At 37.3% G+C, this 15,838-nt stretch overlaps 1 protein-coding gene across 1 annotated transcript; it reads left to right on the top strand.

Moving 5' to 3' along the window:
- Positions 1-1,378: 1,378 nt before the first annotated feature.
- On the top strand, positions 1,379-11,796 carry tent5bb (terminal nucleotidyltransferase 5Bb). Its single transcript, XM_051137593.1, has 2 exons — positions 1,379-1,811; positions 10,597-11,796. The coding sequence occupies exons 1-2, from the start codon at positions 1,656-1,658 to the stop codon at positions 11,620-11,622; spliced, it is 1,182 nt and encodes a 393-aa protein (XP_050993550.1). The 5' UTR covers positions 1,379-1,655; the 3' UTR covers positions 11,623-11,796.
- Positions 11,797-15,838: the final 4,042 nt, after the last annotated feature.

Here is a 15,838-nt window from a genome sequence, read left to right as displayed (position 1 = left end):
GTTTCGTGCTGAGGACATTCTCTGTTTGCTATATGGAGCCTGGGAAAATAAAGGATGTTTGCAGAGGTAAGGGCCTTACTGTTTGATCAGGCTATAAAAGGCCTAAACTTCCTGTGGGAGTTATTAAATATAATACCAGATGCAAAGTTTAAAATGTACAGGACCCAAATCAACAAGGCTATATAAGAGGCATAATAGTGTAAAATTGTGCAGTTGTTTCTATCTGAGCTGACCCTTTCATTTAGCTGTTGATTTAGTCGTAATAAATAATATATTTTTTATTTGTATAAAACCATTTGCATCTCACCACACTGAACACAGTTTAGGTTACCTAACATAATATTTTTACAGTGCAGATCAAAAATCATTTGCACCACAGCTGTAAAACTGTCTCATTTTCTCCTGCTCAGTTCATTAAAGGTGTCACTTTCTTAATTTTATTGCTCTGTTCGGCTTATGTCTATATGTTGTTGTGTAAATTGCCTGTGTTATGTTCATTGAATTATGCTCCATGGTACTCCCTTGTAATAAATGTCCTGTTTATACAAATTATATTGGAAAATTTCCAGTTTAGACTGCTTGGAACCACCCAGCGCGCTGTCACGTAAAAAGATATCAGATTTCCAGCAAATGTGTACAAATGATATCGTCTTCAGTGTTACTTCCTTTTGAAGTAGCTGAGTTCTCATGCTGTGCACTAAACACTGTACATTACATTTTGGTCTAAAGAAAAAAAGATAACAGGTCACATAACTCTTCTAGAACAGGTGTTTTGATAACACTATGACAACTGACAGATTGCGAGGCACAGTAATTGGAGACAAATGGCATTTAACAAGCTTAAAAAGCAATGAGAGAAATACACTTTTGCAAACCCAACACTCTCAAAAAACAGGCACAAAAGATGTCAGGTACAAATGTGTACCATTAAAGTCTAATATGTACACTTTACATACTATTAAAGATATGCAGCCTTTAGGGGTAAATAGGATACAAATGTGTACCTTTTCAAAGAGTACTGCCCTCAGTGACAGCTTTTGTACCTTTTTTCGTAAGTTTATGTACTTATGCAATATTGATAATAAATCAACTCTTACGTGTGTGTGACTCCTGACATTAAAAACACAATTTGAATACATTATCATCGGTGTACTATTAGACAAGCTATATAAAAACTAACTAGCTTGGAGAATCCTGGGTTGTGTTTACCAAAAACCGAACACATGCTCCCGCACAGCCGCAGGCTCCTCCCACAGCCAATGAGCGCCGCGGGGATTGTGACGTAGACGAGGTGGGCGGGCACATGGGCTTTAGTTCTTATGGACGTTTTAATTATTCATAAAGCTGACCAATTGAGCGGCGTATGTAAATACGCCAGGTTTAAATGTATTTGTAAGCTTATCCCAGGCTCAGTGAATGAACGCCGTCCTGGAGTGCGAAGCGCCACTGTGGGGAACTGAGACGCTTGAGTTCGTTTGTGCATCCGTAAATATCTGGATTCTTTTGCGCTGATAAAACAAATTTTGAAATCCACGCTTTGAAAACGAATCAACGTTCTACTCCTAAACCGAACTAACCGGACGTCATATAGTCGGAGCATCCAGCTGACATCCAGCAAGCAGACTCTTCAGTGTCTTAACCGGACGGATTTCGCTATGTCCTCCGCGGATGTGTCGGAGCAGAGCCGTCGCTGTTGTGTTTTGTCGTGGGAGCAGGTGCAGCGTCTGGACTCCATCCTGGGAGAATGCGTCCCGATCCACGGCCGAGGAAACTTCCCCACACTCTCCGTTCAGCCACGGCATATCGTACAGGTATAGGGTCTGATATTCGCATAAAACACTATGCCACCTCGGTTGAACTCGGTTCACACCAGTTCTTACAGTGCATAGGTTTCCTAGTTAAAATGGAATGCAATTAGAACTATGGAAAGAATGTAAATTCGAATTTTTATCACAATTTGAAACATTGTTGAAGGATTCGAATGAAGTAACGTTCTGTTTCCCAAGTCAAGTTGTCATGGTTACGAAACAGACAGGATTCTAAGTTATGATATTTTTGTACAGCTTCAGAATTAAAAAAAAAAATCTTCCAACTAATGTAGTTTATTATCCGAACTGTAGCTGTTTATGGTTGCCAAGCGACGTAGAAACTGAATGTGTGCTCACAGGTATGTTTATTAGCGATTTTATAATGATTTCAACCTCATCCATTTAGAGCAGGAGTAATTGGATTTATAAAATCATATTTGCATAAGGATTAATGCTTATGAGAAACAACTTAATCCATGTTAATCCATGCTATTTCTCTTGTGTCATAAACACTTCACTGCCATTTAGGAAATAATTGGATTAATCTGGCATTATCAGAAGGAAGGACATGAAAGTGTTCAGCTCATGTATCAATAAATATGCATTTATGTAATATTTATTTAATAATGTTTATGCATTGTCATCTTTAATGCACGGTTTGTTTATTAGATATGCTAAGATGGTGTTAAAAATACTAGTATTAAAAGTTATGTGTTGTCATCTTCATCTAAAATTTCAGTTAATGTAAGAGGTGCCAAGAAGATAATTTTTCCTGATTTTTCTACTGTAATAGATACATTGGAGCTTTTGCTGTCAGTCATGACTTTTGCAGTCCTACTAAAAAAGCTTTATGTGGCAGCTTTTCCTCCGTGCTGAATTCCAGCAGCTCTCAGCAGGTGTTTGTGCAATCACTTCACTTCTCTCACTTTAATCTATTTAACATCCAGAGAAACTCTTCATATTATTTATGATATTATTCCATATACAGACTCAACAGATTAATTTTTTTAGTTAAAAAAATCAACTAAAATGAAGGTGCAGTTTATATGTATTTGTGATCATTTTTAATAGCAGAGATAAAAGTTTCAAACTTACACTTATGTATACTTCAACATTTTAAGGGTGACTAATTAAAAAGCCTCTGGGCTTGCTCTTTATTTTTTTTTAAAGGAATGGAGTATTTCCTTTCATTTAGCTTGTTTTAATTGCAACCTCACTGTTGCAAGGAAGCCAGTTCACACAATTAACTGTTGAAACGAGATATACAGTATTTTTTACTCAGCCGTATTAAATGAGCTATTCAAATTTAGGCCACTCTCTGATGACATCACTGACCTTTCAAATGAAAGTGCTCATTACTCTACCATCTGGTCGTATCTAATGTGAGAGCCACAAAAAAGTCCGGTTTTAGGTCTGGCAGTGCCTCATCTTTAATTAATTTTTGATTGTCTTTATAAAAAATATCTACTTTTATTCTTAATAAGACCCTCTCACATAGGCCAGTAGATCATTTTCACCTTGCATTTTCATTTTCACAGGTCCCACAACAAATATGATAAATATCTATTTATATCTCAGCAGATGCATTTCAAATCAATGCACTAATGTAATATGTACACAAAGAACAGTCATTACAGTTACTGTACAGTTCATCGTTACAACCTACTAATAGTGAAGTCTTGCATAGCCAAGTTTTTGTCTTGGCATAAATCTGGTTCACGTTGCAGTTTTGGCTGGTCAAAACTGCCCACTTAGACACGAAGAGACTGTCTGACTAACAAGCAAGTACCCGCATAATGTCTTTTTTTAGGAGCGGGTTTATCTGAAAGTATTTTTCTGTACTGAAAACACCTTCATTACTCTCCATCCAATTATATCCACAGAATTACTATCCATCCAAACGAAATAAGTACAGATTATTTCCCAGACAGAAGACAATATACAATTCTGCTCATGACTATGTAGAATGCTTGCTACTAAGTGCCTCAGAAACTCTTATCAATTATTTTTATGACTCTTATTTCAGATAACTCTTAATTTGAATTGTCCTTTGATTAGTTTATTGCAAGTGCTCATAGTACTAACACAGAATCCTTTACACAGTAAAGTATAATCAGTTGGGTTGTACAAGTCATTTCGACTTAAAGTTGAATTTCATAAAAACATAAGTTGCCATGAATTACAGATTATATCATTTATTTTTATAGTGCAAACATAATTTTGTTTCCTGACAGACTGATAGAAACCTGTGCATCTCAACTCCTGGATGTTAAGTAACATTCTCTGATTGGTAGTTTTGTCTACAATCTAACACATCTACATCGACCAGGAAGCAAACTCTCAAATAAGTTGGCCATCAGCCCACCAGAAGGTTGTTTGTTACACCGTATCAGTATTTGGTGTTGCTGTAAAGCGTTCACCGTTCTTATAACCAAGTGCAGAAAGAACTTTCTGACACAAATCACCACTATTTAATTTTTCTCAGTGGTATCATTACTGCATGCTGTGTTGCTTGGCTTACACTGGCCTGTTTAGCAGACAAAGTTGGCTTGTTTGTGGCACATAAGGTTAACAGTGGATTAATCCTGTTGGAAACAGTAGACTTGTGGGCCAGAGCTGACATGGCATCCGTGTGGTAAAGAGGAGCCTGGTAAGTCTTTCTGTTTGGCCAGAGTGTAAACTAACTCCTCAGGATTACATTTTTTCAATCTGAAAGGATACACAGACTCTAAATCTAAGCCATTCCCTATTGTTCCTGTCTTAGAACAGGTGCTTTTCTGAGTATGTGAATGGATGTCTTAAAGGAATTCAGTCCTCCAGCATGTAACATAATCATGGTTAAATCTAGTGGCTGGAATCATTGTGAGGTGTAGATTACACAATACACCCTTACCTGCAGGGGGAGGTAATCAACAGTGCCTTTTTAACCTTCTTTTTAAAAATGCATGTAAAATGCATCTTTTTTGAAAAGAAATAGTAGTAATATTGAGCTCCAGAAAACTTTGAATCCACTTCACCAGCTAATTACCCTCCAACATCGCTGCTATAGAGTTGCCAAAAAACAAACAAACAAACAAACAAACAAACAACAACAAAATTCTAAGATGGCAAAAAAAAACGGCTTTAGCTCAACAAAGCTATCATTTGCAGTGTTGGGGAAAGTTGCGCATTACTTTTGCATTATAGAAAGTAATGTGTTACGTTACTTTTACAATTTCTCATCTGGGCTAGGCTTGCTTGTTTGTTTTTAATATAAAAAGTTCTATTTCTGGCAAATGTAAAAGCCCTTTCACACCAAAAATGAAATAAGCGTCAGGCTTAGGGAAATGTAAATTCACATCTGTACCATAGAGGGCGCAGCTCAAACAAACTTCTCAGTTGTGCTGCCTTTCTGGATTGCATGAAGAATATGATGCAGGAGAAGAAAGCTGAATACTCTTCAGCAATAAAAAAACATGAAACGCAAATGTTTTGTTTATCTAACATAAGTTTGCTTTTTAGTAAGGTTGAATTGAATCATCAAAGGTCAGCAGCAAAGACGCTGGTTAATAAAATATGATTAAAGGATATTTGTGTGTTTTAACATATTTAATTTTTACTCAAGTAGATGAGTAAATGCATATTCATATTTAGCCTAGAACTACAGTAGCATAATGTTTACACAAATTGGCATTACTTTTTTTTTTTTTTTAAGTAACTCTTTATTTGTAACTTTACTAGTTACTTGAAAAAGTAATCTGATTACATAACTTGTGTTACTTGTAATGCATTACTCCAACACTGATTATTTGGCTTCAGCAGACTATAGTGCATGAGTCATGTGGACCACTTTTATTGTGCTCAACATCCCTAGTCTTCATTTTGAAAAAGCACTTTAGACATGCTGTGATTGCCTTTTGTCATCTTTGTTTGGACCAGCATAAGGGTGAGCAAATGATGACACACTTTTTATTGGGTTGTTGTTTGGAAAATCAGATGATTCTTTAAACAAAGTCTTTACTAATAAAGTAGAGACCTGGTGTAATGGAAGTTACGTATGAGTGCTTAAGTGCTTAAAGCCTTATCCAAGCTTCATATAACACCTAGAATTATCCACACGGCCATCCAATAGCTAGAATTTCAAAGATTCCATTAAGTGAATTTTTGGGAAAGATTTAAAGGATAAAACTGTTCACAGTCTAGTCTAGTACAGTGGATTCACTGACTCATGTCCTGAGCACTGGCCAGTGTTAGAGACTCGTAAGTGGTTCATTCATCCATCCCTTTGCATTTGGCACTTCACAGTGAGACTGACTGACCGGAGTGGCTGCCGGTGTCCAGGGGCAATGATTGCTGTTTTGTTGACTTGTTCCCTAGCCTCAACCTGTAAAACTTGGCCTTACAATCATCCTACAAATAAAGCGGAGAACCTTTTTTTAGCCAGGTTGGAAAAAACAGGATGTGAGTTTACGCGTCACCAAGGCGTTGTCAGCGGCAGTCAGACCAGTGCATTTGTGGCTTTTTTTACAAGCCTTCAACACAGGGTCAATGGAAGCGGCCTTGTGGTTTTTAGCTTTAAATCAAGAGATCTTGTACAGGATACCAGATCTCTGGTTTAAACCAGGGGTTCCCACTCCAGTCCTACTTCAGTACTGCAGATCTACAGTACCTACCTGCAGAGTTCAGTGATCAAACACACCTGTCTTTGAAGATCCTAATCAGCTGGATCAAGTGTTGGAAGTGCTCAGGGTTGGAGTTGAACTTTGCAGGAAAGTAGATCTCCAGAAACAGGATTCGATACCCCTGATTTAAATGGTCAAATGAGGATGTTCTTCTTGATTGTACAGATCACAAGTGAGATCTCTTTACTATCTTATTTTACCTAAACAACGACATTAAATGGAGAAATTAGTCTCAGTAATCTTGCTTTGTAAAAGTGTCTTTTCCAAAACTTTCTTTGATTTAGAGATTTCAGCTGTGATACTGTGCATCAGTCCCATCACTAGGCCTTTCTAGACAAGACAAATATTGTGTGATCAAAACAAGAGCGTTGTTTTCTTTTCTCTTAATCTAACCACCATGATGCTAGGATGTTTTGGATGAGTGTTTTTTAATGGTTTGTTCTAAGGTTGATAGGGTGTTCTTGTTGGGTGTTTAACTAGGTTATAAACTAAGATAAATCAATGCATCGCTGGATCAATCCTGAATGCATATCCATTCTCTCTGGAATCAATTCTGAGCTTTGTTTTTAACAGCAGATGGCCCTTCAATTTAGTTTTTATCTGCACACTCAAATGTTAGCGCTGAAGAGCACTTGTGCGTTCAGCTGAGACATGCAATTGCACCTCAGTTCAGAATGCTTTTATGACAAAAGTTGACTCCGTGAACACCCTTGTAATTCACTTCAACCTTTTTAAACTTTATGAATGATTATTTTAGGTTCAAGTGTGTGTAAGGAATTGTAAGCAAGCAGAGTACGGCTGTTTCTAAAGCATGCAGTGGCTGGTAAAAACTAAGCTCAGAATTGATTTGAGAGAGAATCGCGATGCATTCAGAAAATCCCAGAATCGATGCAGAATCATTTCTTGATTTGGTATGCATCGATTTATTTTCCTACTGTGCATCAGTCCAGTCACTAGGCCTTTCTAGACAAGGCAAATATTGTGTGATCAAAACATGAGTGATGTTTTCTTTTCTCTAAGTCTCGCCACCAAGATGCTAGGGTGTTTTGGTTAAGTGGTTTTTAATGCTTTGTTGTGTGGTTGATGGGATGTTCTTGTTGCTTAAAGGTCCAGTTTAGTGGTCAATTTTAAGAACTTCCTAAGTGCAGTTGTTAAAAAATTCTTCAGAACATCTTATTTATTTGAAGAAAAATGACTTCCCGAAGACTCGTTGATCAGCTTAATAGACATATGTAATATAGACAATATAATCATAAGCGTGCACACTGTTTTTGTCATGACTGGCTTGATGAGAGTTCAGCAATCAGCGTCACTGTTTAATATGCCGTGTACTTAAAAGTGGTTCTCTCAAGATTTTGCTGTCTTTTCAGAGTTAATGCACACTCTGTTTGTGTGTGCTGCTAGTGAACATGTCCTGTGTATGAACATTCTTATATGCTGCTGAAAATGCTAAATTGTAATTATAAATTAAAAGCAGTGTCCCTATCTGAGTCTCAGATTTATGTGACTTGAACGAACCTCTAACCTAAGTATAAGCAGTAATCAATACTCATGTAATTTTGTAGGCCATCTGTCTGAAAGTGTTTGGTTACCAATGAAACTAACTGGTTCTCCACGCTGGAAAATAGTTTTCCGACAGCTCTTTTTTTTTTACAGTAATTCAAATGTATAATTCCATTGTGGAAATGCATCTGAAAGTTTCATTTTATGTCCTGACCTTTGCTATATCCCAGAAAACCAACATTTGTTCTGGAGCACTGTCATTTTTCATCTTGAGTGCCTTTCCAGTGTCTTGTAGTTTGTTTTTTCACTCAGATTTTTCACCTGGTCATTTTAGACTGGTTGTCATAAGTGTTCAGACAGATATCTGCTAATGAAATTAAAAGTCTGGCATTTAGTTTTTGAGCGGTACAGACACTGCTGGGATTATGTAACTCTGCAGAAAAATAGGTCAGCCAATACCATGTGGTGTGATGGGTAGACAATGCGTAAGCCCACATTCATATAACAAGGATGGACAACGAGAAAGGAAAAAGTGGTACAAACAATAAATAGCAACGCATCCTAACACCTTGCATAACAATACTTTGGTAACCACCCAGAATGCAACCGTATAACGATGTCCTGAAAGCCGCTTGTATTACTTTAGAAACCTCATATCAATGCTCTCACAACCACCCGCAACACCTTGCCGTTGACGTTTTTCTGGAACCACTGACTTCTCTTCTGTTCTGGCCACCCAAAGACTAAAGAACTAGACTAAAGAGTTTCACAGATTCTCAATTTTCTAGGTCTTTGACCCAGTCTAAATCACATCTTTGACTTTCAAATGTCAAGTTGAGTGGAGATTCTCCATTTCTTCAGCGCTCTTGGATGTACTGCTGGGTTGGATAAATATGTGGGTCGCTCTGAATCTAATATAACGCTCCATTTATTTTATAACTATTTCTGTCTAAACACTGAGAATGTCAGTTGTTTTAAAAGCTGTCCATTAGCCGATGTCAGTTGGCGTTGGAATCAATTCTGAGGCCGCCTTCACTCACTGCGTTAGAAAGATTTACAGGTAGAGTAATAGAAGGACAGAAAAGCAAAGAAGGCTGCCAAGAGCTTGTAAACAAAGACCAGCAGTGACTTGTCATTTCCCAGGAAAGACAGAATCCTTTCTCTAGTGAAGAGTTACTTTTTGGATCTCACCTGTGTCTGATAGAGGTGTGTGTTTGAGAGCTCTTAGGTTGTGAAGAATCTAAGATTACAGTACTGCACTACATGGACGTCAGAAAGAAAGGTTGCCATTTCCTTCTATTGTAGCTGGTCTGTCAAAAGTAGTATTTCAAACCAACATGTTCCTGTTCCTGTTCTTCTTAAATGTCTTGACATGTAGTGCCTTCAAGACTGAAATGCATTCCACAAAATTTAAAAGATTTGAATTTCAAATTCAAATTCTGTATGCAATGGCATCATACTGAAATATGCCACAATCAGTTTTGGCTTAGTTACTTAATGAGACATCAATCAGTTATCATAGGCTCGTTTCAAGATGCACTGCACAGAGTGATTGTTGTATGACATCTAAGTACCGCAAGAACAATTCTAAAGCATAAAGAGACGTCTGCTCTCCAATCACTCTCACATGCTTTGATGTCGTATGCCAATCAATCTGCGCGGTGCCGATTATCTCGAAGGAGCCTATTGAGGTTATCAGGTAGTGACATCATCCATTAGGAAATGACATCAGTTTTGGTGGAAAAACAACAGCCAATACATGTGAACCATTTTCTCAGTGGATTCAATGGATCCTGCTGTGTTTTGTGGTATTAGTTGGTCTATGTCAAGACCAGGGCTGCATACTCCCAGGTATCTTAAGCACATGCTGGTCAGGTATGTTTTGAAGCATGGTAGCTGGTTTGAGCTGTTTTAAGATGGCACTTATTTGGTCATTAAGATGGTCCAGCTCTGATTGGTAGGGCCAGCTCAGGACCAGCTCATAACCAGGTCAAGAGCAACTAAGAATACATAACCAGCATATTCAGTTTTTTTTTTTTTTTCAACAGGTTAAGTACATTGTAAGATCTTTTGCCACTAATGGTCTCTATGTTCAACTTATCTCACGATGCTTTTGAGAAATGCAGCTAATTTCAAGAGTTCAATACCAGTTGTGTCAGAGTCAAGACTAAGACCAGAAGACGGTTGAATAATGAACTCAAGCGTCTTCTGATCATAGTTTTGACTCTGAACCAAGGTTTGAGACTGAGACTGTCAAAACATAGACCAGTGGAGGGTCTGAATGATTCAGATAGTGAAAATATCCTTTTCTTTCTGGGTAAATGAAAGCCTTTGTCTTTGCCAGTGTCACGGAAATTTTTCCACATACAGTGTACTTTGGTCCAGAGATGCGCAATAGCACAGAGTGAGTCATCAAAGACCACAGAACGTGTCTGCAGAGTCTGAGTCAAGACCAAAACCAATCGCTCCTGAGTCTATGAAAATATGGTCTTGGACTTGTACTTGTGACTGAACAGTCACTACTTTGATAAAGTTACAGGAATCTGTGTCAAATCTCTTTAAAAAAAAGGTTGCTTGTATATCATACTTAATAGTGTCTCTTTCCATCTCTTTTTGACCTCTAGGTGGTGCGTGCTCGTCTAGAGGAGAGAGGCGTAGTAGTGCGCGACGTGAAGCTGAACGGCTCAGCTGCCAGTTATGTCCTCCACCAGGACACCGGCCTGGGCTACAAAGACCTGGACCTGATCTTCGGCCTGAGTCTGACTGATGACAAGACCTTCCGTCTGGTGAAGGACGTGGTCCTGGACAGCCTCCTGGAGTTCCTGCCCGCCGGCGTGAGCCGGGACCGCATCACCGCCCTGACCCTGAAGGAAGCGTACGTGCAGAAGCTGGTGAAGGTTTGCAACGACACAGACCGGTGGAGCCTCATCTCACTTTCCAACAACACTGGCAAAAACGTGGAGCTGAAGTTTGTGGACTCCCTGCGACGGCAGTTTGAGTTCAGCGTGGACTCTTTTCAGATCGGCTTGGACTCGCTGCTGCTTTTCGACCGCTGCTCCGAGACGCCCATGTCTGAGAGTTTCCATCCCACTGTGCTCGGAGAGAGCATGTACGGAGACTTTGATGAAGCGCTGGGACACCTACATGCCAAAATCATCGCTACGCACAGCCCGGAAGAGATCCGTGGTGGCGGGCTCTTAAAGTACTGCCACCTGCTAGTAAGAGGTTTCCGTCCAGTGTCCGAGTCGCAAATGAAGACGCTCCAGCGCTACATGTGCTCACGCTTCTTCATCGACTTCCCTGACATCAATGAGCAGCAGAGGAAGCTGGAGGCATACCTGCAGAACCACTTTAACGGCATGGAGCACAAGCGTTACGATTGCCTCGTGACTCTCCATCGTGTGGTAGACGAAAGCACCGTGTGTCTCATGGGACACGAGCGGAGGCAGACGCTCGCGCTTATCTCCTCTCTGGCACTACATGTACTGGCCGAACAGAACGCGATTCCTGCACTGTCTAATGTTACGTGTTACTACCAACCGGCACCCTACGTCAGAGACGTCAACTTCAGCAACTACTATGTAGCACATGTGCATTCGCCAATTTCCACCTGTAACAACTCCTATCAGACATGGCTGCCTTGTAGCTGAGCCATAAGGGACAAAAACACTGCTGGGGAATATTTGCGGTTTTAAGATGGCGTTTGGTTAAAACTTTTGGACTTTCCTGGGGGAATCTCTTTAAAACATGTCTATGTCACAATACACTTTAATATCAAAAGCAAAAAAAAAAAAAAAAAAAAAAAAAAAAAAAAAGTATATTTTGTGTAAAGAAATGACCATTTCTCATTTGGAATTCTCATTATATTCTCAGTTTTTAATGAAAATTAAATTGATTTTTTTCTTTTTTTAAATTTTAGAATTTCAAAAATGTGTTTAATTTTATTTGAAAATGTTACAATGACAAAGTCTTAATGGTCTTACAAATAGGGTACATTTTCTTAATGCAAAATATAGTTTATTTTTTTCCTTGTGATTTTAAGCTGAAATATGACCCAGACATGTTTTGGTCAGGTGTCGTGAGATTCACCATCCAATTTTACAATTTTTTTTCTTTTATGCAAAATTGGATTGAGACCAGATGTGAGATATTGTGTCTTTATGTGGATGTCACTAATCCACCCCAGTTATAATGAACTCTACTATACTAGAAGACTCAAAATGAATCCGACTGCTCTCAAAAACTTTTTGTGAGGATTTTTTTCCAGTGCAGATGAACATTGAGATGATGGTGGGAAAATGTCTAAAGCACTTCTCTACTCTACATTCATGTGTAACCCATTCATATTTTATATGTGAAATGTTTTTAAGTTATGAAACAGCTTTTGTTGAAGTTATGAAAAGAGAAACAAAATCAAGAGAACAGTAAAGCTGGAAGACTCTGTTCAGTTCTGACCGTGGTTTGCTACTTTCCTTATTTGAAAAACTGAGGACCAAAGACTTTAGATGTAGCAGTTGTATGGAATGTTACTTCTGTGACTTCAAGTGCCTGAAACCAACTACAGACTGACATGTATGTAAATTAAAAATGTTCATTGTTTTGTTCTCCAGGCTACTGTATAGTACAGTATTTTCATTTTCAGGGTCAGGGCATTTCCTTTCCAAATCATAAAAAAAAAAATAAATAAATATAGACAAATTTGCTCCTAGTCTTTTTGCCTACATTTGTAGAAATGCATGTGCACACATGCAAATATATCACAATAAAAAAAGAGCATGGGATAAGAGTCATATTCATTTTGAATGCAAAATGTATTTTGCATTTATGCTGGACACTGTTTGTACTTTTTGTATTTGGACACTTAAATGCTACCTGAATTCCCTCACATAGATATAAAAAAGTGGCATTTATTTTAAACTTCTTGAGATGTATTACACTATGTGGTTGTCAGAAATGGTTTATAGCTAATGTGATATAATAAGGTTCCTCTGTGAAAAAAAAAAAAGCCAAATCATTCAAACTAATTTTGAAAATGATCCACTTATGGTATTATCTAATGCAGTGACATTCACACATATTGGCCCAGTTTCACAGACCAGGCTTAGCCTAAACCAGAATTAGGTCGTAGTTCAATTAGGATATTTAAGTAATTTTTATAAAGGTGCCTTAGGGGAAAAAACATTACTGGTGTGCATCTTGAGACAAAACAACAGGACTGATATATTTTAAGATCAATCACTGCAAGTTTCTTTCAGTTGAAACAGCTCAGATTTACATTTTAGTCCAGAACTAGGCTTAAGCCTTGTCTGTGAAACCTGGGGATTAAGTGCTTAAATGTCTAGTTTTGGGGCCACTGTACTGTAGGTCTGTGGGATGTGGAGGCTGTGCTTGCGTTGGCCGTGTTGCACTCATTGTTGCTGAGGACACAGCTGATGAACAGCTGTTAGGAGAGCAGTGAATGTGCTTGCTGAATATGCAGTTTAGAAACAGCCGCTCCACATGTTGTTGTACTCTGTGTATATGCTACAGGCCATCATTCAAGCGCTGGCGTCAGGGTACCTAATGTACCGCTGACTAATAATATCATTCGGTGTGACAAACAGGAGGCTGTGCCATGGGCTGTTCTTAAACTGAGACATCAGGTGTGTACCGCACATGTGTTCAACTCAAAATGGATATTTACTGCTTTTAACCGTTGTGAAAATGAATGTGCATTTGCGGTGTCATTTATATGTTAAAAGGATATTAAAAAAAAAAAAAAAAGTACTTGCAGAAAATATAATTGATGGAAAGAATGAAAAAAGAACATTTAAGTGCTTAAAGAAAGCATGATTTATGATTCTTAACACACTTGAGTACACTTTTAAAAGGTGCACTTTTTAATTGTAGTCTTATTCAATATATTTTAAAACTAATATATTTAAATATACTCAATTGCAACTGCATTACAAATATGTAATTTTAAATATATTTAAATACATAACTTTAACTTTAAATACATACATTTGAATATAAATATCATTAAAATATTTTTTGTTTGCCAAAAAGACATATTTAAGTGGATCAAAAATAAATAAATAATTAAGAATAATACATTTTAAATAATTGCATTTCATGTAAATGTAATCTGCAATAAATTGTATAAAAAAACAAAAAAAAAAAAAAACAAACAAAAAAAAAAAAAAAAACATTACCATCACTTCATACTTACTGTAAGTATATTCTTATTCAAGTATGCTATTTCTGTAATGAGTCATAGTTTTGCATACTTTTTTATGCCTTTTTTTATATTAACATTATCCTGCTCCTTGAATTAATTGAATCCAAACCACTTATTCTTTAGCTGTATTATATTTCATTAATAGTATTAATAGTATTTTAGCAATAAAGATTAATGTTTGAAAATCTCCTTTTTATTACGTGGATAAAATCTAACAGATGATTACTTCTAGTCTGTAATATATGCATATTGAAAATCTTATTATTAAAGATTATTATTCCTATTATTCCTAAAGTCATGTAAAAATTGCCAGATTAAGTAAAGATGAGCCTGATTTGTTGCCATAGGTACAACTTTGTTGACACCAACATATATATTGTATTAACTGAACATAAATAAATAATAATAAATTGAGAAGACAGTACATATCAAACTAAATTATGTACAAAGCTTATTAAAAAAATAAATAAATAAATAAAATAAAATAAAATACAGTATAAAAACAAAGTGCACCTAATGCTAGCAATAATACAATGACATGTCAAATTAAATTATGTACAGAGGTTACTACCTGACTACCTTTTGCGCAATATTTTAGCCATTTTGGCTCTTTTTATGTGACATCATAAGAGAAAAGAATCAAAGCTTTCATAAAATCCAGAATTTCCAACTAGATTACCAGTTGAAAGACCAAAGAATGTGCTTTTTCTATTTTGGAAACTCTTAATTACAGTAATTCTGAAATTGTGCACGCTGGGCACAGAAACCACATTTATTTATTCATCTATACTAAATATTTAGGGTTAACAACTTTTCAAACTCAAATTTTCATTGAAAACTTTTGCTGCCTTCAGGAAATCTAATTGGTTGTGTTACACAAAGCATCTGAAATCATCTCACCCTTGAGTAATACAGACAAAAAAAAAATCAGGATTCGGGATCTTTGGCCTAGTTTCATCCATTACAGTTGTGAATGCCACATAAAAATAAATAAGGGGAAGACAGACTGGTGTACTAGACAGAAAATATCTTATTTCTTAAACAAGTTAATAATTTCTGGGCAGCAAAGGCTGTGTCCTCTTGATTCACTGTAATAGCACACCATGAGTTATAGAATATGGAATTGCAATTAATAGAGGAACAGTAAAAACCACTTGGTGAAAAACTATGGCTAGCGAGGCGCCTCGACCATTCGAGTGTGACAGATCGGTCCCTGTGATATTAATTTAGGACTCTTATGGGAAGCACGAATACAGCTTGCTGTCAGATGGATGTCAGATTCAGACAACTGTGCATGTGTACCATGAAGCATGGCCTGCTGTGACAAACACTTGATAACTGATTCTCAAATGATCGGATTGAAGCTTATTTTGATTACTCAGTCCAAATATTTCTGTTCAGAGCTGTTCATAAGCAATGGAATCATGATGTAAATTATGAAACTGACTGTTTGTGGAAACAAAACCGGCCCTCAAGGGAGCCAGGCTGAGATGGAGGACCATATGTTTTGCAGTTCAGAAAACTGTTTATATGCTCACTGCTGTTTTCTAACAAAGAAGGAATTGCACAGAGGCATATGGTTAATATCTGTGCCCTAGGTTAAAAATCAGGCAACATTTGCCATCAGAATAAGCCAGTGAAGAGTG

Source organism: Labeo rohita, chromosome 19 (assembly GCF_022985175.1).
Source record: "Labeo rohita strain BAU-BD-2019 chromosome 19, IGBB_LRoh.1.0, whole genome shotgun sequence".
NCBI lineage: Eukaryota > Metazoa > Chordata > Actinopteri > Cypriniformes > Cyprinidae > Labeo > Labeo rohita.
Note: the sequence above shows the minus strand (reverse complement) of the source record. Positions and strands in the feature narration are given on the sequence as shown.

Bases quoted from the DNA above. Each gene is read 5' to 3' on its own strand.
- tent5bb (XM_051137593.1), top strand. From the start codon at position 1,656: ATGTCCTCCGCGGATGTGTCGGAGCAGAGCCGTCGCTGTTGTGTTTTG. The intron at 1,812-10,596 runs GTATAGGGTCTG...TTTGACCTCTAG, and splicing joins AGCCACGGCATATCGTACAG to GTGGTGCGTGCTCGTCTAGA.